The 21046-nt window shown below is 54.9% G+C and overlaps 1 protein-coding gene across 1 annotated transcript in view; it reads right to left on the bottom strand.

The window, feature by feature from the left end:
* The window catches only part of PSD2 (pleckstrin and Sec7 domain containing 2), a 58084-nt gene that overhangs the window by 7052 nt on the left and 29986 nt on the right, over positions 1-21046 (bottom strand). Inside the window, exons 8-11 of the mRNA XM_054388910.1 lie at positions 10469-10558; positions 9390-9433; positions 6945-7135; positions 5614-5684 (exon numbers count right to left, since the gene is read on the bottom strand). Of these exons, the coding sequence (XP_054244885.1) occupies positions 5614-5684; positions 6945-7135; positions 9390-9433; positions 10469-10558 (396 nt within the window). The remainder of the gene's footprint in view (positions 1-5613; positions 5685-6944; positions 7136-9389; positions 9434-10468; positions 10559-21046) is intronic.

The following is a 21046-nucleotide window of genomic DNA, read 5'->3' as shown; positions in this document are numbered from 1 at the left end:
GATGGATGGAGGGATGGAAGGATGGATGGGGGATGGAGGGATGGAAGGATGGATGGATGGATGGAAGGATGGATGGGGGGATGGAGGGAGGGATGGATAGATGGAGGGAGGGATGGATAGATGGAGGGAGGGAGGGATGGAGGGATGGATGAACAGACATAAGAAAACCTGGTCCTGGCTAAGAGAATCCAGCACCACACCACCCCTCCACCATGGCAGAGGCCCCATAGGCACAGGCTGACCCTGGAGGGGCCTGCATTGCCCTGCTGGCTGCAGTACAGCCCTTCAGCACCAATTCACTCTGATGTTTCACACCCCTTGACTGTCCTTGGCTGCCAGCTCTGTCTGATGGTGCTGGTCTATGGGTTCCAGCCCTTCCTTGGCTTTCAGGCTGGAGCTCACCCTTTTCTGCAGATCTGCAAATGGGTGTTTGCCCCATGTCCCCGGGGGCACAAGTCCAGCAGCTCAGGGCAAAGCCACACTACAGTCTCCTTATGGCTCACCCTGGTCTGTGGACCTCATAGCCCTACCCTCTATTGCTCTTCAGAGCACCAGGGACCAGCACTTTCTAGCCCATGGATCACAGAATCGTTAAGGTTGGAAAAGTCCTCCTAAGACAAGCAAGTTCAACACCTCCATGACCACCAGACCATGTCCCCAGGTGCCACATCCACTCACTTCTTGAACACCTCCAGGGTTGGTGTCTCTAACACCTCCCTGGGATGTGGCTCCTTGCTCCTGATGGAAAATAAGCTTCTGAAGTTTTTCCTTCTCTCCTTGTTTGAAGCAATTCTCACACCAGGAGAGTGGTTGCCATTCTGTGTCCCCCAACATGTGACATTTAGCCTTGTGCAAAGCAATAACCACAAGACCCAGAGCTCACGAGGTCAGGCATGGGATCCTTGCCCACATGACTACCTCCATTAGGTGACCCCCAAGGACTTCACAGAGGAAGGAAGGGTGCTGCAGGCACCCTCCACTCAGAGTGCCACTGCAGGGCAGTGGAGAAACCTTTCCACAATGGCTGAGTCCAGCAGCCAGAGGAATGAGCTATTAGTCTTTAAAGAAACTAAAACCCAAATGCTTTGCCTCACAAGGATCTGTTATGGTCACTGAATCACAGAGTGCTGGGGGCTGGAAGAGACTTCCAGACATCACCCAGCCCAAGCCCCTGCAAAGCAGGACCACTTAGGGTAGGTCACACAGGAACACATCCAGGGGGGTTTTAAAGATCTCTGAGAGAGTCCACAACCTCTCTGTGCAGCCTGCTCCAGGGCTCCAGCACCCTCACACCAAAGAATTTTCCCCTCATGTAGGGATGGAATTTCCTGTGACTGAGTTTCCATCCCTCTCCCCTCGTCCTGTCTCTGGGTGCCACTGAGCAGAGCCTGGCTGCATCCTCCTGGCAGCCTCCCTGCAGATATTTGTAGACATTGATCAGATTATCACTCAGCCTTCTCTCCAGGCTAAACATCTCCAGGACTCTCAGCCTTTCCTCAGTCTCTTCTGTGGCAGTGCTCCACAGTGTCTTCGGTTCACACTTTGTGTTCCAGCTTTCCCCTCCTGCCACCCCTCTGGTGGTAGATCCACAACTAACATGAGCTCCACAGATCAAACCTTCTGCAGCTGGGTCAGGGCAATCCCAGACACTGATACAGGCTGGGCAGGGACTGGCTGGAGAGCAGCCCTGGAGAAAAGGCCTTGGGGGTGCTGGGGGATGAGAAGCTCAACAGGAGCCAGCAGTGAGCACTTGCAGCCCAGAGAGCCAAGCAGAGCCTGGGCTGCAGCAAGAGAAGTGTGGCCAGCAGGGCCAGGGAGGGGATTCTCCCCCTCTGCTCCACTCTGCTGAGACCACACCTGGAGCTCTGTGTCCAGTGCTGGAGCCCCTAGGACAGGAAGGATCTGGAGGTGCTGGAAGGTGTCCAGAGAAGGGCCATGAGGATGAGCAGAGGGCTGGAGCTGCTCTGCTCTGGAGACAGACTGAGAGAGTTGGGGTTGTGCAGTGTGGAGAGGAGAAGGCTCCCAGGAGACCTTCTGGTGGCCTTCCAGGATCTGAAGGGGGCTCCAAGAAAGCTGGGGAGGGACTTTTGAGGGTGTCAGGGAGTGACAGGAGTGGGGGGGATGGATCCAAGCTAGAGGCGGGGACATTCATTGGATGTTAGGAAGAAATTCTTCCCCATGAGGGTGGTGAGAGACTGGCACAGGTTGCCCAGAGAGGTGGTGGAAGCCTCATCCCTGGAGGTTTTTTGCAGCCAGGCTGGAGGTGGCTGTGAGCAACCTGCTGTGGTGTGAGGTGTCCCTGCCCATGGGAAGGGGTTGGAACTGGCTGAGCCTTGAGGTCTCTTCCAGCCCTGAGAGTTCTGTGATTCTAAGAAAAGGCATCTGTCCTCCTGCCTGCCTTTGAAGGACACCTGGGTGGGCTGAGGGAATGCCTCAGGTCCTGCTGCCTTCTCCTCTGGACTCAGCACCAGCCTTGTACGTGGGACAACAGAGATTCTTCATGTGTGCTGGGTTTCCTCTTTTCCCTTTTCTTCAGCTCACATACACCTTCCTAGTATTTAATAAGGAAACCTAACCACTGTGTCCTTTCCAGGCTCCTCATGAGCTTGGTGCTTCAAGTAGCACTACCTCAGAATCCAGGTTGGAAAAGGCTTCAAAGATCATCAAGTCCAACCTTCTATCCAACACCTCCACGACCTCCCATGGCAAGGGCTTGCCAGCAACTGTAACTTGGGGCTGGGATTTCCAAGAGCAGACCCTGCAGGAAGCCCTGCACCCTGCCACAGAAAAGCTCCTACTGCCTTACAGCTCCCTCTGCTTTCTCTCAGCACCCCTCTGCAGGTGGGGATTTTCTCCATTTCACAGAGGAGAAGTCGCCAAGGGCCAGGGCATGAGTCAGTGCCCAGTGCAGATGAAAGGAGAGGTGTGCCCTGCTCCCCAGCCTCCTCCTCCAGACCCTGCTGCATCCCTTCAGGGCACCAGGCAGCAGCTCCAGCAGGCTGTGCTGGAACTTGCTAATGCAGCAGTTAACACCCAGGCAGTGGCAAGTCACAGCTGCAGGGCTGCTGCCTCAACTGCTTCTGACTGACCTCTGCCTGGCCAGGCACCCTCCTGCCTGTCCTGTGTCCATGCCCCTCTGTGCCTGCCCATTCTTCCTTCCTCTGCATGTACCTCCCCAGGCCCTCCTTCCCACCCCTCCTTCCCTCTCTTATTTCCACTCAGCTTGCTCTTCAACCCCAAACTGAGGAGTTTCCTGTTAAACTCCTGGGAACTTCCTCTTAAAGCTTCAAGTCTTGGTTTGGTCTGAATGAAAACCTGAACAAGGCTGACCCTGTGCTGCACAGCATCAGCTGGGGCTGGCAGGAGTTACCTTCTCCCTTAACTCCCCACCAGAAAGGCTTTCCCAGTGGTTTGTGCTGAAGCCAGGTTCTACCTCATGTTTATCTGGAGGGCCTGGGAGGCTGACACACCATTTCCTTCCTGGATTGTGCAACTCTTGCTCTGCAAACCACCCCTCAGGCAGGACTCTGCAGGGCAGGAGGACGTTTATCCACTCTCTGCAGGGGGGCTGGAAAGGTTTGGAAGTGGCAGAGACTTTGTCTTCATGGGCACAGCCTTCTGCCCAGTCTCTGCAAACCTGATAGTGTCTGCATCCAAGCCCAGGCACAGTAACCCTCTAAAGAGGACCACAGACAGAGCCACAGAATCAGAGGCACAGAATCACAGAACCACAGAATCAGAGCCACAGAATCACAGAACCACAGAATCACAGAGACACAGAACCACAGAATCACTGAACCACAGAGACAGATAATCACTGAACCACAGAATCCCTGAGCCACAGAACCACAGAGCCACAGAATCATTCAGGTTGGCAAAGACCCCTGGGATCACCAAGTCCAACCACTGACCCTACTCTACAAAGCTCCCCCCTAAACCACATCCCCAGGCACCACATCTGAATGACTTTTAAGCACCCCCAGGACCTGTGACTGTCCCAGCTCCCTGTGCAGCCTGTGCCAGTGTCTGACCACTCTGGCTGTGAAAAATGTTTCCTAATGTCCAACCTAAACCTGCCCTGCTGCAGCTTGAGGCCATTCCCTCTTGTTCTACCACTGTGAGGAGAGACCAGCACCAACCTCTGCACAGCCTCCTTTCTGGGAGCAGTGAGGTCTGCCCTCAGCCTCCTCCTTTTCAAACCAAGGCACTCTGGCAGCAGCTGATGCACAAAGCAGCCTCTCTCACAAACACTCTGCCCAAAAGTTTACCATGTGAATTTTTGCTGTTGTTTCAACTACTGCTTCCTTGGGGCACCCTTGGCATCTCCTGTCCTGGCTGGTAAGTTGGACTGGCAAAAGAAGAGGATCAATGTGGTGTATAGAGAGCTCTGAGTCATCACCTGTGCTGCCCCGAGGACCTTCCTGCCCTTCTTACACAATGCAGTGTTTGTTTACTCTGATTGCTCTGGAGATCACCCTGCAGCAGACAGCCACATCTGCCCAGGGCAGTGCTGCTGCAGCAGGCTGCTCCTGCACAGCTCTGCTGCTCGGGGAGGTCAGACCTAGTGCAGAGGGCTGTGTCCTCGGGTGATGAGCAGAGGTTTGGCAGCCCTGCCTGGCTCACAATCACATGCAAGGGAGCCCCTCTGGAGCCCTCAACACAGGAAGGACATGGACCTGATGGAGCAGGTCCAGAGGAGGGCCAGGAAAATGATCAGAGGGTAGGAGCAGCTCAGCTATGGGGACAGGCTGAGGGAGCTGGAGGTGTTCAGCCTGGAGAAGAGAAGGCTCCAGGGGCACCTTAGAGCAGCCTGCCAGGACCTGAAGGGGATACAAGAAGGCTGCAGAGGGACTGTTCCCAAGGGCCTGCAGGGACAGGACCAATGGCAATGACTTCAGACTAGAGCAGAGCAGATTGAGATTGGATGTGAGGAACAAGTTCTGCACCAGGAGGCTGCTGGAACACTGCAACAGGTTGCCCAGAGAGGTGGTTGGTGCCCATCCCTGGAGCTATTCAAGGTGAGGCTGGACAGGGCTCTGGGAAACCTGATCCAGTGGAGGATGTCCCTGCTGAGTGCAGGGATTGGACTGGATGAGCTTTGGAGGTCCCTTCCAACCCAGACCATTCTATGATTGTATCCAGGCTCCCTGTATTTTCCCACGGAAAATCCTCTGAACATCCAAGTGTCTTGAACAGCAGAGAGCTGAATGGCGTAGGATGCAGGGAAGCCCTGTCTCCCATGAGGACCTTGGATTTGCACTTGTGTTGAGTGGAGGTGGCTGTAGAACAGACATGAGCACAAAAAGTGTCCCATGGCAGGCCACAGAAGGCCACAGCTCAGGAAGGTCCTGAAGGGGAAGACAAGCTTTAAGCATGGTCCCTAACAGCCTCAGTGGAATTCCTTATGACCAGATCTATGCCCCTAGCATGAAAACCAAGGCCAAGAGCATCCTCCAGTTCTGTGTACTGGCCTCTGGAGGAGCTTTGTAGCTGTCCATGCATGTATCAGGACATGGATTGACCTCTACTTGCATCTGTGGCTTCCTGCTGAGGACAGCTTGAGTGTTCTGAAGGTGGCAATGGGCAGCAGAGGGGATAGGCCACCAGAGTTACCTTCTGTAAATAAAGGACAGTCCCTTTCAGCACAGCATAAAATTTCTTCCAACCTCTTCTTCCCCTGGGAGCTGAAAAAAGGAAGAACATTTAATTACAGAACCTGGCTCTAACAGTGCTGCCTGACCCCCACGTTCCTGGCCCAACCAACCCTCCCCCTGACCCACCACCAACATGCCCTGATGGCTCAGGGCTCAGTGACCCTCCAGGCTATTGCTCAGCAGTGGCTTCTCTGCAGGGACACCTCTCTGAGAGGCATGGGCTGAGGGGAAGCCACCCAATAGGAGCTCAGAACCAGAGGTGAGCTGGCATGGGGGCACCAGTGGGTAGCTGTAGGAAGCCACTGCTCCTCCAAAGCCAGAGTCACATTCCTCTGCTTGAGGAGCAGAGACATTGCCTGAGCTTCTCTGCTTCAGGTGAGTTAGAAAGGCACAGCCTGGATGGGGCAGCTTCTGCTCCACCCAGGAGGGAGCCTTGATGGGCTTGGGGACAGAGGCCTTACTGGAAGCCAGAGAGAGATGGGACATGAGGGCAGCTATCTACACTACCACAGGACAGCTGTTCCTGAAGGCATGGGCTATAGAGAAAGCAGTGGAAGCAAGGGTGACCCTTGGTGGTCATCTCTATTGCAGACTGGGCTGCTGTGACTGAGCCAGTCGTGGCTCTTAGCAAAGGGAGGTGTCCAAGGTGTGATTAAACCTCTGCTCAGCAACACCTCCCAAATACATTTTGGCCTTTCCTGTAATCTGTCAGCAGAGCCAGGAGGCATCCTCCTGCCCAGCCAGCACACAGCAGCTCTCTCCAGCACATGGCAGGACATGGACAGGACCCGACCTTTGAGGACTGGACTGTCCCCAAGGTCAGGGCTGGGGCAGACAACTGTGGAAGGAGCCTCAGAGTGTGAGATTCAGGATTATGCCCATGAACAGAAGGAAAACCCAGGTCTGACTGTGTGGTACAGGCACTGCTTGGTAGTAGGAAGGGAGGATCGAGGCCTCCTGAAATCCCTACAAATGCCTCAAACTCCTCCCTTCCCTGTGCCTTGGTGCCCGTGGAGCTGGGACCCTCCCTCATGTTCCGTGGGATGCAGGGAGAGCAAGGAGGAGAGCAAGGAGGAGAGCAGGGAGGAGAGCAGGGAGGAGAGCAAGGAGGAGAGCAAGGAGGAGAGCAGGGAGGAGAGCAGGGAGGAGAGCAAGGAGGAGAGCAAGGAGGAGAGCAGGGAGGAGAGCAAGGAGGAGAGCAAGGAGGAGAGCAGGGAGGAGAGCAGGGAGGAGAGCAAGGAGGAGAGCAAGGGCTGCGGGGGGAAGGCTGTGTGCTGCCCCGCCCCGTACTTCTCTTGCCGTCCATGTCGGCATGGGTTTTGCGTGTGAGGACGCCGTGCTTGTAGGTGACAGCGTTGAGCGCCTGCGGGATGTCCAGGAAGGGGTTGCTGCTGTCCACGATCCTGGTCACCTTCTTGGCACTGGCTCCAAACTTGTCGTCTACCAGCTCCGACAGTGACTTCCTCAGCTCGTCCTCATCGCTTGGAAACAAAGTCAGAGGAGAGAGTGAGCGGAGGCCAGGAGGGCTGATCCACAGGAGCTTTCAAAGCCCTGCCAGGGAGAGTGGCGCAAGGAGGCGGCAGTGGCTGCGGCACATGGGGTGCCAGTGCTGCTGATCTGCAGGTAGCTGGGAGGAGCAGAGGTGGCATTGTGGAGTTACTCCAAGCGGGCAAGAAAGTAGCACTTGTCTGAACAGCAGGACCTGCAGACAGCCCACTGCTGAGGACCACCAGCACTTCACAAGGAGTCTCCAGTTCTGTGCCCTAAAGGAGGTCTTTTGCTGAAGGCCAGGTATCACCAGGGGCTTCTCAGCCTTGAGGGGCAGCCCCACCACCTGCTAGATACTGAAAGAGCATGAGGAACGTTCTCTGCACCTCTGAGGAACAAAAGCTCTACAGACCTTAGGGAGATGGGCCACACGATCTAAAATCACAAACCCTGGAACAGTTCATACACCAGCTCCTGTCCTTGGGGTTGGCCAGCAGAGACCAACGAGTGCTGCTAGGTCCAGAAAACCACAGTCACAGGATGGCTTGGGTTGGAAGGGACCTCAAAGCTCATCCAATTCCAACCCCCTGCCACGGGCAGGGACACCTCCCACCAGCCCAGCTTGCTCAAGGCCTCATCCAGCCTGGCCTTGAACACCTCCAGGCAGGAGGCAGCCACAGCCTCCCTGGGCAACCTGTGCCAGTGTCTCCCCAGCCTCACTCTCAACAATTTCTTCCTCCTCTCCAGTCTCAATCTCCCCTCTCCCAACTCAAAGCCATTCCCTCCCATCCTAAAAGCTGCTTCTTTTCATGGAGAACATCTTGCCTGTGCAAGGGTCACCCTGTGCCACGACTGCAGGTAGAGCAGAGACCCCACATCATGGAGCACCTGTCCCATGGCAGTGCCCTCCTTTTGCAGCCTGCCCACCTGCCGCCAAGCAGGACACCCTGCAGCAAGGCAGGCACCAGGCTGGTGTGGGGCCAATGCAGGGAGGAGGGCAGGAGCAGGGCTAGGTGGTGCTGGCTCAGCCTACTGTGACACCCTGAGGTCTGGCAGGGTGCAGGCAGGCAGCAGCTGCACTCCGGAGCTCTACTTACATAAAGCCAACCCGCGGGCACCGGCCGGGAGCTGCAGAGCGCCCTCTGCTGACCGCAGCCCCCTGCCAGTACCGGCCGGCAGCTGCAGAGCGCCCTCTGCGGACCGCAGCCCCCCATCACCCGGCCGCTGCTGCAGCGCTAGTGCCGCAGCTCCTCTCCAGGTGAGACTCGTTTTGAAGTGAACCAGATGCTACGTGACGGCCCAAGACACCTCTGCAACGTGACCCACCAAGAGATCTCTGCCCTTCCAGGGCAACCAGCTGGCTGTGCCCCTCCCGAGGGAGACACCAGCCTGCAGAGCATCGAGGCATGGCTGGTGGTGGAGGCTCCTGGTCTGCAAAGCCTGGCCCAGGGAGGGAGGGAGCGAGGGAGGATGAACCATCTCTGGATGCTGGTCTAGCCAGGGCAACATAAGGGAAAGAGCAGGGGATGGAGCTAGTGGGCCAGAAGGTCCTGATCAGTCCCCTCACCCACTGGGAAGAAAAGTCCTGTTGAGAGGAGGGGAAAGGAGAGGAAGAGGAGGTCATGGAAGGGGTAATGACAGCTCTTCACTGTGGTGCCTGGCAGGGGCACAGGAGACAGTGGGCATGTCAAAACAAGAGGGGTATCAGATGGGTAAGAAACAAAGGTCACTCTCAGAACAATGCAGCATTGGCTCATGGATCCAGAGGAGCTGTGGACTCTATCCTTGGAGATTTTCAGGATCAAACTGGACCAATCTTGAGCATCCTGGTCTGAGTTCAACGTTCACCATACTCTGAGAGTGAAGCTGCACTGGAGAGCTCCCAAGATCCCTTCCTACATTTCTGATCCTAATGCTGGAAGAAATGGTATGGAAGTGCTGGAAAGTCTGAGTGACAAAAGTGATCCCAGATCTTGAGCTTCTTAAGTGCAAAGACCTCTGAAGCAGCTGGAGAGGGTCCAGCTGTGATACTAAACCAAGAGAGCATTCCCTGCCTTCAGATCATACCTGTGCAGCCTCTGTCCACAACCTCCCTCTACTTTTGTGTCCCAGGTTGCCTACACGAGGTGCTTATAGGCTTGGCAGGAAATGTTCTGGGAGCTTCTGGGGCTAAACACACCACTCAAGACCTGTCAGCTACCTTGAAAGGCCTCTGAAAGATCTCTGAAATGCTTAACAGATACTCACATGGCCCACTCCAGCTTCTCATTCTTGATGGAGTTATACAGGGTCTGAAAGAAGAACATGGTGTTAGCTGTGTTCCTCATGGAGTGGGTTGTGGGCACCACCTCCTCCACAACTCTCTGTGTCCTTTGACAGGTACTTTCCTTGCTAGCTGTGCTGGAGCAGGACAACTGCTCTCCTGCTAGACCTACACTGGCTTGGTCACCTCAGCAGCAGAGGAGTCTGGCAGCCAGCCTGGCTCAGGACCAATGCAGGTCATTCTGACCAGCTCTGGGTGCTGCACCTGCTGCTGAGTGAGTTTTGGCCTGCAGAAGGCTCTGGGCTATGCCAAGACAATGCCAGTGTCTTGACTAGGGGAAAGGGATGATGGAGACTCAAAGTCTGCCCTTCACGCTGACCTTGGGGGGCAGCTTTTCCTGACCCTCCTGTGCAGATTTCCAGGGGCTTCCCTGGGGCACGAGGAAAGAAGCAGGAATGGGCTGGGGAAGCAGAATATGGAGGTGGCCCTAATCATCCTGAGGGGTGGGGTAGGTTGGTATCTGCTGGGAGGTAAGGCTGTCCCCTGCAGCAGGATGTGGCACCCAGGATGTGGCACTGGTCACTTCAACCTCCACCCACAGAGCAAAGCCTAGGTCAGGCTGCTGGCCCTGCAGCAGGAGCAGACAGCAGTGGTGGTGCTAAACCAAGTGGCTGGGGTGGGGTGGGGTGGGTGTTGAACCACTGTGCCCTGGCACTGAGCTCCTTGTGCTGCAGCACTGCATGGAAGTGAGGGCAGAGAAAAGCATCAGTGCTGCATGGCCATGCTCAGGGGCAGTGGGTACCTCCTTCTGGGTACTGTCTGGTGCATCTCAGAGCTACCACAGGGGACAGGGGCTCCTGTTGTGCTCTGAGCAAGGATCCTGGTGTGCTCTGAGGGCAGCCATGCCACCAAAACTGCTGAAACACCACCAGGGAGCAGGGCTCTGGTGGGTTACGATTCTCCTAAGGAAACAGCTGTGCACTGCAAGGTGCTGATGCAAGGGCTGGGAGCATCCCAGCAGGACCAGGCAGCAGCACAGTGAGCTGGAAGTGCCTCACCTTACCTTCAGCAAGTCCTTTGCAAAGTCCTTCCCATCGTTGAGCCCATCCAGGTTTGCTATGAACTGCTGACAGGACATCTTCTTGCCAATGTTCTGGAAGGCAAAGGAGCAGCTCATTGAGCTCCTCGAGAGCCTTCACTGAAAACAGAATGCCTCTGAAGGAACAATTTTCTATGTGGTTGCCCAGGTCTGAAAGTTCTTCTGCTCTGATGTTTTTGTAGGGCTCTGTTTGATTTGCTCCTGCCACCAGCCAAACATTTCAAATTACCTCTTTTTGGGTTTTGTAATGGTGCAGATAAAACACCTAAAAATCACCTCCCCAGCTCTTCCTCCAAACAGAACAAGTGATCTCACCTCTCCTTTCCAGGCTGGTGCTGATACAGGGTCTGTGTCTCAAAACTCAAAACAAGCATTCAGACAGCCTTCAAACTGCAACTCTTGGGTGAATGTCCAGCCTGCCACATGTGAGGGTGTGAGAGAAGGCAGTGTCAGCACCTGCCAAGCTCTGGGTAAGGATTACAACTCACATAATCTGTTTGATGGTCATTGTGTAGAGAGATGACACAGCTGCAGGTGCTGTGTGAGCTGCTGGTGCTGTGTGAGCTCTGTGCTGTGTGTGGTATGTGCTGTGTGAGCTCTGTGCTGTGCTCTGTGCTTTGTGTGTTCTGTGCTGTGTGCTCTGTGCTGTTTGAGCTCTGTGCGGTGTACACTGTGTGAGCTCTGTGCTGTGTGTGCTATGTGTTGTCTGCTCTGAGCTGTGTGAGCTCTGCACTGTGTATGCTCTGTGCTGTGTGAGCTGTCTGCTGTGTGCTGTCTGCTGTCTGCTATGTGCTGTTAGCTCTGTGCTGTGCTGTGTGTGCTGTGTGAGCTCTGTGCTGTGTGTGATCTGTGCTGTGTGTGCTGTGTGCTCTGTGAGCTCAGTGCTGTGTGTGCTCTGTGCTGTGTGTGCTGTGTGCTCTGTGAGCTCAGTGCTGTGTGTGCTCTGTGCTGTGTGAGCTGTGCTGTGTGCTGTGTGTGCTCTGTGATGTGTGCTCTGTACTGAGTGTGCTGTGTTGTCTGCTCTGTGCTGTGTGAGCTCTGCGCTGTGTGTGCTCTGTGCTGTGTGAGCTCTGCACTGTGTACTCTGTGCTGTGTGAGCTGTGCTGTGTGCTGTGTGAGCTCCGTGGTGTGTGCTCTGTGCCGTGTGAGCTCTGTGTTGTATGCTCTGTGCTGTGTGAGCTGTGCTATGAGCTCTGTGCTATGTGAGCTCTGTGCTGTGTGTGCTGTGTGAGCTCTGTGCTGTGAGTGCTGTGAGCTGTGTGTACCCTGTGCTGTGTGAGCTCTGTGCTCTGAGCTCTTTGTTGTGAGCTCTGTGCTGTGTGTGCTCTGTGCTGTGTGTACTCTGTGCTCTGTGTGCACCCTGTGCTGTGAGCTCTGTGCTGTGAGACTTCTGTGCTGTGTGCTGCGCTGTGTGTGCTCTGTGCCGTGTGATCTCTGTTCTGTGGAGCTCTGTGCTGTGCTATGTGCTTTTTGTGCTCTGTGCTGTGTGTCCTCTGTGCTCTGTGAGCTCTGTGCTGTGTGTGCTCTGTGCTGTGTGCTTTGTGATGTGTGTGCTGTGTGCTGAGCTCTGTACTGTGAGCTCTGTGCCGTGTGAGCTCTGTGCTGTGTGTACTCTCTGCTCTGTGTGCTCTCTGCTGTGAGCTCTGTGCTGTGAGCTCTCTGCTGTCTGAGCTGTGTTGTCTGAGCTCTGTGCTGTGTGAGCTCTGTGTTGTATGCTCTGTGCTGTGAGCTGTGTGCTGTGTGAGTTGTGTGCTGTGTGTGCTCTGTGCTGTGTGAGCTCTGTGCTGTGTGAGCTGTCTGCTGTGTGTGCTCTCTGCTGTCTGCTATGTGCTGTGAGCTCTGTGCTGTGTGCGCTGTGTGAGCTCTGTGCTGTGTGTGATCTGTGCTGTGTGTGCTGTGTGAGCTCTGTCCTGTGTGTGCTTTGTGCTGTGTAAGCTCTGTGCTGTGAGCTCTGTGCAGTGTGCTCTGTGCTCTCTGCTGTGTGAGCTGTGTCCTGTGTGTGCTGTGTGAGCTCTGTGCTGTCTGTCTGTGCTCTGTGCTCTGTCAGCTGTGTGCTGTGTGTACTCTGTGCCGTGTGAGCTCTGTGCTGTGAGATCTGTGCTGTGTGATCTCTGTGCTCTGTGTACTCTGCTCTCTGTGCTCTCTGCTGTGAGCTGTGCTGTGAGCTTTGTGCTGTGTGAGCTGTGCTATGAGCTCTCTGCTGTGTGAGCTCTGTGCTGTGTGCTGTGCTCTGTGTGCTCTGTGCTGTGTGAGCTCTGTGTAGTATGCTCTGTGCTGTGTGAGCTGTGCTCTGAGCTCTGTGCTGTGTGAGCTCTGCGCTGTGTGTGCTGTGTGCGCTCTGTGCTGTGAGCTCTGTGTTGTGAGCTCTGTGCTGTGTGAGCTCTGCGCTGTGTGCTGTGTGAGCTCTGTGCTGTGTGTGCTCTGTACTGTGAGCTCTTTGCCGTGGAGCTCTGTGCTGCGTACTGTGTGGTGTGTGAACTCTCTGCTGTGTGCTCTGTGCCGTGTGATCTGTGTTGTATGCTCTGTGCTGTGTGAGCTCTGTGCTGTGTGTGCTCTGTGCTCTGTGAGCTCTGTTCTGTGGAGCTCTGTGCTGTGCTATGTGCTTTTTGTGCTCTGTCCTGTGTGTCCTCTGTGCTTTGTGAGCTCTGTGCTGTGTGAGCTTTGTGCTGTGAGCGCTGTGCTGTGTGCTCTGTGCTGTGTGTGCTCTGTGCTATGTGAGCTCTGTGCTCTGTGTGCTGTGTGAGCTCTGTGCTGTGTGCTATGTGCTGTGAGCTCTGTGCAGTGTGCTCTGTGTGCTCTGTGCTGTGTGTGCTCTGTGCTGTGTGTGCTCTGTGCTATGTGAGCTCTGTGCTCTGTGTGCTGTGTGAGCTCTGTGCTGTGTGCTATGTGCTGTGAGCTCTGTGCAGTGTGCTCTGTGTGCTCTGTGCTGTGTGTGCTCTGTGCTGTGTGTGTTGTGTGCTGTGTGAGCTCTGTGCTGTGTGTGCTCTGCGCTGTGTGAGCTCTGCGCTGTGTGAGCTCTGTGCTATGCTGTGCTTTGTGTGCTGTGTGATCTTTGTGCTGTGTGCTGTGTGAGCTCTCTGCTGTGAGCTCTGTGCTGTGTGTGCTCTGTGAGCTCTGTGCTTTGTGAGGTCTGTGCTGTGTGTGCTCTGTGTTGTGTGCTATGTGCTGTGAGCTCTGGCTATGTGAGCTCTCCCCTGTGTGTGCTGTGTGAGCTCTGTGCTGTGTGTGCTCTGTGCTGTGTGAGCTCTGTGCTGTGTGAGCTCTGTGCAGTGTGCTTTGTGTGCTGTGTGAGCTCTGTGGTGTGAGCTCTGTGCTGTGTGAGCTGTGCTGTGAGCTCTGTGCTGTGTGAGCTCTGTGCTGTTTGTGCTCTGTGCTGTGCTGAGTGTGCTCTGTGCCGTGTGAGCTGTGTGCTGTGTGATCTCTCTGCTGTAAGCTCTGTGCTGTGAGCTCTGTGCTGTGTGAGCTCTGTGCTCTGTGCTGTGCTGTGTGAGCTCTGTGCTGTGTGAGCTGTGTGCTGTGTGATCTCTCTGCTGTAAGCTCTGTGCTGTGAGCTCTGTGCTGTGTGAGCTCTGTGCTGTGTGTGCTCTGTGCTGTGAGCTCTGTGCCGTGGAGCTCTGTGCTGCGTACTGTGTGCTGTGTGAGCTCTGTGCTGTGTGAGCTCTGTGCGGTGTACTATGTATTGTGTGCTGTGTGCTGTGTCAGGTATGTGCTGTGAGCTCTGTGCTGTGTGCTGTGTGAGCTCTGTGCTGTGTGTGCTCTCTGCTTTGTGAGCTCTCTGCTATGTGAGCTCTGTGCTGTGTGTGCTCTCTGCTGTGTGTGCTCTGTGCTGTGTGTGCTGTGTGCTCTGTGAGCTCTGTGCTGTGTGTGCTCTGTGCTGTGTGAGCTGTGCTGTGTGCTGTGTGTGCTCTGTGATATGTGCTCTGTGCTCTATGTATTATGTGTTGTCTGCTCTGTGCTGTGTGATCTCTGTGCTGTGTGCTCTGTGCTGTGTGATCTCTGCGCTGTGTGTGCTCTGTGCTGTGTGAGCTCTGTGATGTGTGTGCTCTGTGCTCTGTGTTGTGTGCTCTGTGCTTTGTGAGCTCTGCACTGTGTGTGCTCTGTGCTGTGAGCTCTGTGCTATGTGAGCTCTGTGCTGTGTGTGCTATGTGTGCTGTATGCTGTGTGACCTCTGTGCTGTGTGAGCACTATGCTATGTGAGCTCTGCTCTGTGTGTGCTGTGTGCAGTGTGTGCTCTGTGCTGTGTGAGCTCTGTGCTATGTGAGCTCTGTGCTGTGTGTGCTGTGTGTGCTGTATGCTGTGTGAACTCTGTGCTGTGTGAGCACTATGCTATGTGAGCTCTGCTCTGTGTGTGCTGTGTGCTGTGTGCTCTGTGCTGTGCTCTCTGCTTTGTGTGCTCTGTACTGTGTGAGCTCTGTGCTGTGTGAGCTCTGTGCTGTGCTCTGTGCTTTGTGTGTTCTGTGCTGTGAGCTCTGTGCTGTGTGAGCTCTGTGCTGTTTGTGCTCACAGTGCTGAGTGTGCTCTGTGCCGTGTGAGCTGTGTGCTGTGTGATCTCTCTGCTGTAAGCTCTGTGCTGTGAGCTCTGTGCTGTGTGAGCTCTGTGCTCTGTGCTGTGCTGTGTGCTCTGTGCCGTGTGAGCTGTGTGCTGTGTGATCTCTCTGCTGTAAGCTCTGTGCTGTGAGCTCTGTGCTGTAAGCTCTGTGCTGTGTGAGCTGTGCTGTGTGCTGTGCTCTGTGCGCTCTGTGCCGTGTGAGCTCTGTGTTGTATGCTCTGTGCTGTGTGTACCCTGTGCTGTGTGAGCTCTGTGCTCTGAGCTCTTTGTTGTGAGCTCTGTGCTGTGTGTGCTCTGTGCTGTGTGTACTCTGTGCTCTGTGTGCACTCTGTGCTGTGAGTTCTGTGCTGTGAGCTCTGTGCTGTGTGCTGTGCTGTGTGTGCTCTGTGCCGTGTGATCTCTGTGTTGTATGCTCTGTGCTGTGTGCTCTCTGCTGTGTGTGCTCTGTGTTGTGTGTGCTCTGTGCTGTGTGTGTGTGTGAGCTCTGTGCAGTGTGAGCTCTCTGCCATGTGTGAGATCTGTGGTCTGTGTTTTCTGTGCTGTGTGCTGTGTGAGCTCTGTTCTGTGTGTGGTCTGTGCTGTTTGAGCTCTGTGCTGTGTGTGCCTTGTGCTATGTGAGCTCTGTGCTGTGTGTTCTGTGCTGTGTGAGCTCTGTTCTGTGTGCTGTGTGTGCTGTGTGAGCTCTGTGCTGTGTGTCCTGTGTGCTCTGTGAGCTCTGTGATGTGTGAGATCTGTGGTCTGTGTTTTCTGTGCTGTGTGCTGTGTGAGCTCTGTTCTGTGTGTGGTCTGTGCTGTGTGAGCTCTGTGCTGTGTGTGCCTTGTGCTATGTGAGCTCTGTGCTGTGTGTTCTGTGCTGTGTGAGCTCTGTGCTGTGTGCTCTGAGCTCTGTGAGCTTTGTGCTGTGCTCTGTGCTTTGTGTTATCTGTGCTGTGTGTGCTCTGTGCTCTGTGAGCTCTGAGCTGTGGAGCTCTGTGCTGTGGAGCTCTGTGCTGTGTGAGCTCTGTGCTCTCTGTGCTCTGTGCTGTGTGAGCTCTGTGCTCTCTGTGCTCTGTGCTGTGTGTACTCTGTGCTGTGTGAGCTCTGTGTTGGCTGTGCTCTGTGCTGTGTGTGCTGTGTGCTGTGTGAGCTCTGTGTTGGCTGTGCTCTGTGCTGTGTGTGCTGTGTGCTGTGTGAGCTCTGTGCTGTGTGTGCTCTGTGCTGTGTGAGCTCTGTGCTGTATGTGCTCTGTACTGTGTGAGCTGTGCTGTGTGCTGTGTGTGCTCTGCTCTGTGTGTGCTGTGTGCTGTGTGAGCTCTGTCCTGTGTGTGCTCTGTGCTGTGTGAGCTGTGCTGTGTGCTGTGTGAGCTCTGTGATGTGTGAGCTCTGTGCTGCGTGCTGTGTGAGCTCTGTGATGTGTGAGCTCAGTACTGTGTAAGCTCTGTGCTGTATGTGCTCTGTGATGTGTGAGGTCTGTGCTGTGTTTGCTCTGCTGTGTGTTGTGCTGTGTGTGCTCTGTGCTGTGTGAGCTCTGTGCTGTGACCTCTGTGCCGTGTGAGCTCTGTGCTTTGTGAGCTCTGTGCTGTGTGTGCTCTGTCCTGTGTGAGCTCTGTGCTGTGTGGGCCCTGTGCTGTGTGAGCTCTGTGCTGTCTGCTGTGTGCTGTGTGAGCTCTGTTCTGTGCTCTATGCTTTTTGTGCTCTGTGCTGTGTGTGCTCTGTGCTGTGTGAGGTCTTTGCTGTGTGTGTCTGTGCTGTGGTAGGTTTGTGCTGTGTGTGCTCTCTGCTGTGTGCTGTGTGAGCTCCATGCTGTGTGAGCTCTGTGCTGTGTGAACTCTGTGCTGTGTGTGCTGTGAGCTGTGTGTTATCTGTGCTATGTGTGCTCTGTGCTGTCTGCTGTGTGAGCTCTGTGCTGTGTGAGCTCTGTGCTGTGTGTGCTCTCTGCTGTGTGTGCTCTGTGCTGTGTGCTATGTGCTGTGAGCTCTGTGCTATGTGAGCTCTGTCCTGTGTGTGCTGTGTGAGCTCTGTGCTGTGTCCTCTGTGCTGTGTGAGCTCTGCGCTGTGTGAGCTCTGTGCTGCGTACGCTGTGTGAGCTGTGCTGTGTGAAGTCTGTGCTGTGAGCTCTGTGCTATGTGAGCTCTGTCCTGTGTGTGCTGTGTGAGCTCTGTGCTGTGCTCTGTGCTTTGTGTGCTCTGTGCTGTTTGAGCTCTGTGCTGCGTACGCTGTGTGAGCTGTGCTGTGTGAAGTCTGTGCTGTGAGCTCTGTGCTGTGTGCTTTCTGCTGTGTGTGCTCTGTGTTGTGTGTGCTCTGTGCTGTGTGTGTGTGTGAGCTCTGTGCTGTGTGAGCTCTCTGCCATGTGTGCTCTGAGCTGTGTGCTATGTGCTGTGAGCTCTTTGCTGTGTGCTCTGTGTACTGTGCTGTGTGAGCTGTGTACTGTGTGTGCTGTGTGAGCTGTGTTGCATGTGCTCTGTGCTGTGAGCTCTGTGCTATGTGAGCTCTGTGCTGTGTGTGCTGTGTGAGATCTGTGCTGTGTGTGCTCTGCACTGTGTGACCTCTGTGCTGTGCTCTGTGCTTTGTGTGCTGTGTGTACTCTGTGCTGTGTGAGCTCTGTGCTGTGAGCTCTGTGCTGTGTGTGCTCTGTGCTGTGTGTGCTCTCTGCTGTGAGCTCTGTGCTCTGAGCTCTGTGCTGTCTGAGCTGTGCTGTGTGAGCTCTGTGCTGTGTGAGCTGTGTTGTATGCTCTGTGCTGTGTGAGCTCTGTGCTGTGTGAGGTGTGTCCTGTGTGTGCTCTGTGCTGTGTCCTGTGTGTGCTCTGTGCTGTGAGCTCTGTGCTATGTGAGCTCTGTGCTGTGTGCTGTGTGAGCTCTGTCCTGTGTGTGCTTTGTGCTGTGTAAGCTCTGCGATGTGTGAGCTCTCTGCTGCGTACTGTGTGCTGTGTGATCTCTGTGCTGTGTAATCTCTGTGCTCTGTGTACTCTGTGCTCTCTGTGCTCTCTGCTGTGAGCTCTGTGCTGTGAGCTTTGTGCTGTGTGAGCTGTGCTATGAGCTCTCTGCTGTGTGAGCTCTGTGCTGTGTGCTGTGCTCTGTGTGCTCTGTGCCGTGTGAGCTCTGTGTTGTATGCTTTGTGCTGTGTGAGCTGTGCTATGAGCTCTGTGCTATGTGAGCTCTGTGCTGTGTGTGCTGTGTGAGCTCTGTGCTGTGAGCTATGTGTTGTGAGCTCTGTGCTGTGTGTGCTCTGTGCTGTGTGTACTCTGTGCTCTGTGTGCACTCTGTGCTGTGAGCTCTGTGCTGTGAGCTCTGTGCTGTGAGAGTTCTGTGCTGTGTGCTGCGCTGTGTGTGCTCTGTGCCGTGTGCTTTGTGATGTGTGTGCTGTGTGCTGAGCTCTGTACTGTAAGATCTGTGCCGTGTGAGCTCTGTGCTGTGTGTATTCTCTGCTCTGTGTGCTCTCTGCTGTGAGCTCTGTGCTGTGAGCTCTCTGCTGTCTGAGCTGTGCTGTCTGAGCTCTGTGCTGTGTGAGCTCTGTGTTGTATGCTCTGTGCTGTGCGAGCTGTGTGCTGTGTGAGCTGTGTGCTGTGTGTGCTCTGTGCTGTGCTCTGTGCTGTGAGCTCTGTGCTTTGTGTGCTCTGTGCTGTGAGCTCTGTGCTGTGAGCTCTGTGCTGTGTGTGCTGGGTGAGCTCTGTGCTGTGTGAGCTGTCTGCTGTGTGTGCTCTCTGCTGTCTGCTATGTGCTGTGAGCTCTGTGCTGTGTGCGCTGTGTGAGCTCTGTGCTGTGTGTGCTCTGTGCTGTGTGTGATCTGTGCTGTGTGTGCTGTGTGAGCTCTGTCCTGTGTGTGCTTTGTGCTGTGTAAGCTCTGCGCTGTGAGCTCTGTGCAGTGTGCTCTGTGTGCTCTCTGCTGTGTGAGCTGTGTCCTGTGTGTACTGTGTGAGCTCTGTGCTGTCTGTCTGTGCTCTGTGCTCTGTGAGCTGTGTGCTGTGTGTACTCTGTGCCGTGTGAGCTCTGTGCTGTGAGATCTGTGCTGTGTGCTCTGTGCTGTGTGTGCTCTGTGCTGTGTGAGCTCTGTACTGTGTGTGCTGGGTGAGCTCTGTGCTGTATGAGCTGTCTGCTGTGTGTGCTCTCTGCTGTCTGCTATGTGCTGTGAGCTCTGTGCTGTGTGCGCTGTGTGAGCTCTGTGCTGTGTGTGATCTGTGCTGTGTGTGCTGTGTGAGCTCTGTCCTGTGTGTGCTTTGTGCTGTGTAAGCTCTGCGCTGTGAGCTCTGTGCAAGCTCTGCGCTGTGAGCTCTGTGCAGTGTGCTCTGTGTGCTCTCTGCTGTGTGAGCTGTGTCCTGTGTGTGCTGTGTGAGCTCTGTGCTGTCTGTCTGTGCTATGTGCTCTGTGAGCTGTGTGTGCTATGTGTACTCTGTGCCGTGTGAGCTCTGTGCTGCGTACTGTGTTCTGTGTGATCTCTGTGCTCTGTGTACTTTGTGCTCTGTGTGCTCTCTGCTGTGAGCTGTGCTGTGAGCTTTGTGCTGTGTGAGCTGTGCTATGAGCTCTCTGCTGTGTGAGCTCTGTGCTGTGTGCTGTGCTCTGTGTGCTCTGTGCCGTGTGAGCTCTGTGTAGTATGCTCTGTGCTGTGTGAGCTGTGCTCTGAGCTCTGTGCTATGTGAGCTCTGTGCTGTGTGTGCTGTGTGCGCTCTGTGCTCTGAGCTCTTTGTTGTGAGCTCTGTGCTGTGTGAGCTCTGTGCTGCGTACTGTGTGCTGTGTGAGCTCTGTGCTGTGTGAGCTCTGTGCTCTGTGTAATCTGTGCTCTGTGTGCTCTCTGCTGTGAGCTCTGTGCTGTGAGCTTAGTGCTGTGTGAGCTGTCCTATGAGCTCTGTGCTGTGTGAGCTCTGTGCTGCGTACTGTGTGCTGTGTGAGCTCTGTGCTGTGTGAGCTCTGTGCTCTGTGTGCTCTCTGCTGTGAGTTCTGTGCTGTGAGCTTAGTGCTGTGTGAGCTCTGTGCTGTGTGTGCTCTGTGCTGTGTGAGCTGTGCTGTGTGCTGTGTGTGCTCTGTGATGTGTGTTCTGTGCTGTGTGTGCTATGTGTTGTCTGCTCTGTGCTGTGTGACGTCTGCACTGTGTATGCTCTGTGCTGTGTGATCTCTGCGCTGTGTGAGCTCTGTGCTGTGTGAGCTCTCTGCTGTGTTCTGTGCTGTGTGTGCTCTCTGCTGTGTGTGCTGTGAGCTGTGTGTTATCTGTGCTATGTGTGCTCTGTGTGAGCTGTGTGCTGTGTGAGCTGTGTGCTGTGTGAGCTCTGTGCTGTGTGTTCTGTGCTGTGTGTGCTCTCTGCTGTGTGAGCTCTGTGCTGTGTGAGCTCTGTGCTGTGTTCTGTGCTGTGTGTGCTCTCTGCTGTGTGATCTGTCTGCTGTGTGCTCTGTGCTGTGTGCTCTGTGCTGTGTGAGCTCTGTGCTGTGTGTGCTCTGTGCTGTGTGAGCTGTGCTGTGTGAGCTCTGTGCTGATTGAGCTCTGTGCTGTGTGTTGTGTGAGCTCTGTGCTGTGTGCTCTGTGCTGTGTGTGCTCTGTGCTGTGTGAGCTCCGTGCTGTGTGAGCTCTGTGCTGTGCTCTGTGCTGTGCGTGCTCTGTGCTGTGTGAGCTCTGTGCTGTGTGAGCTCTGTACTGTGTGTGGTGTGAGCTGTGTGTGATCTGTGCTGTTTGAGTTCTGTGCTGTGTGAGCTCTGTGCTGTGTGAGCTCTGTACTGTGTGTGGTGTGAGCTGTGTGTGATCTGTGCTGTTTGAGTTCTGTGCTGTGTGTGCTGTGTGCTGTGTGCTGTGCTGTGTGCTCTGTGCTGTGTGTGCTGTGTGATCTCTGCTGTGTGTGCTGTGTGCTGTGTGAACTCTGTGCTGTGCGTACGCTGTGCTGTGCGAGCTCTGTGCTGTGTCAGCTCTGTACTGTATGCTGTGTGAGCTCTGTGCTCTGTGCTGTGAGCTCTGTGCTGTGTGTGCTGTGTGCTGTGTCATCTCTGTGCTGTGTCAGCTCTGTGCTGTGTCAGCTCTGTGCTGTGTGTGCTCT

The sequence above is a fragment of the Indicator indicator genome, chromosome 18 (assembly GCF_027791375.1).
Source record: "Indicator indicator isolate 239-I01 chromosome 18, UM_Iind_1.1, whole genome shotgun sequence".
Classification (NCBI taxonomy): domain Eukaryota; kingdom Metazoa; phylum Chordata; class Aves; order Piciformes; family Indicatoridae; genus Indicator; species Indicator indicator.
This window is presented reverse-complemented; position numbering and strand designations above follow the sequence as displayed.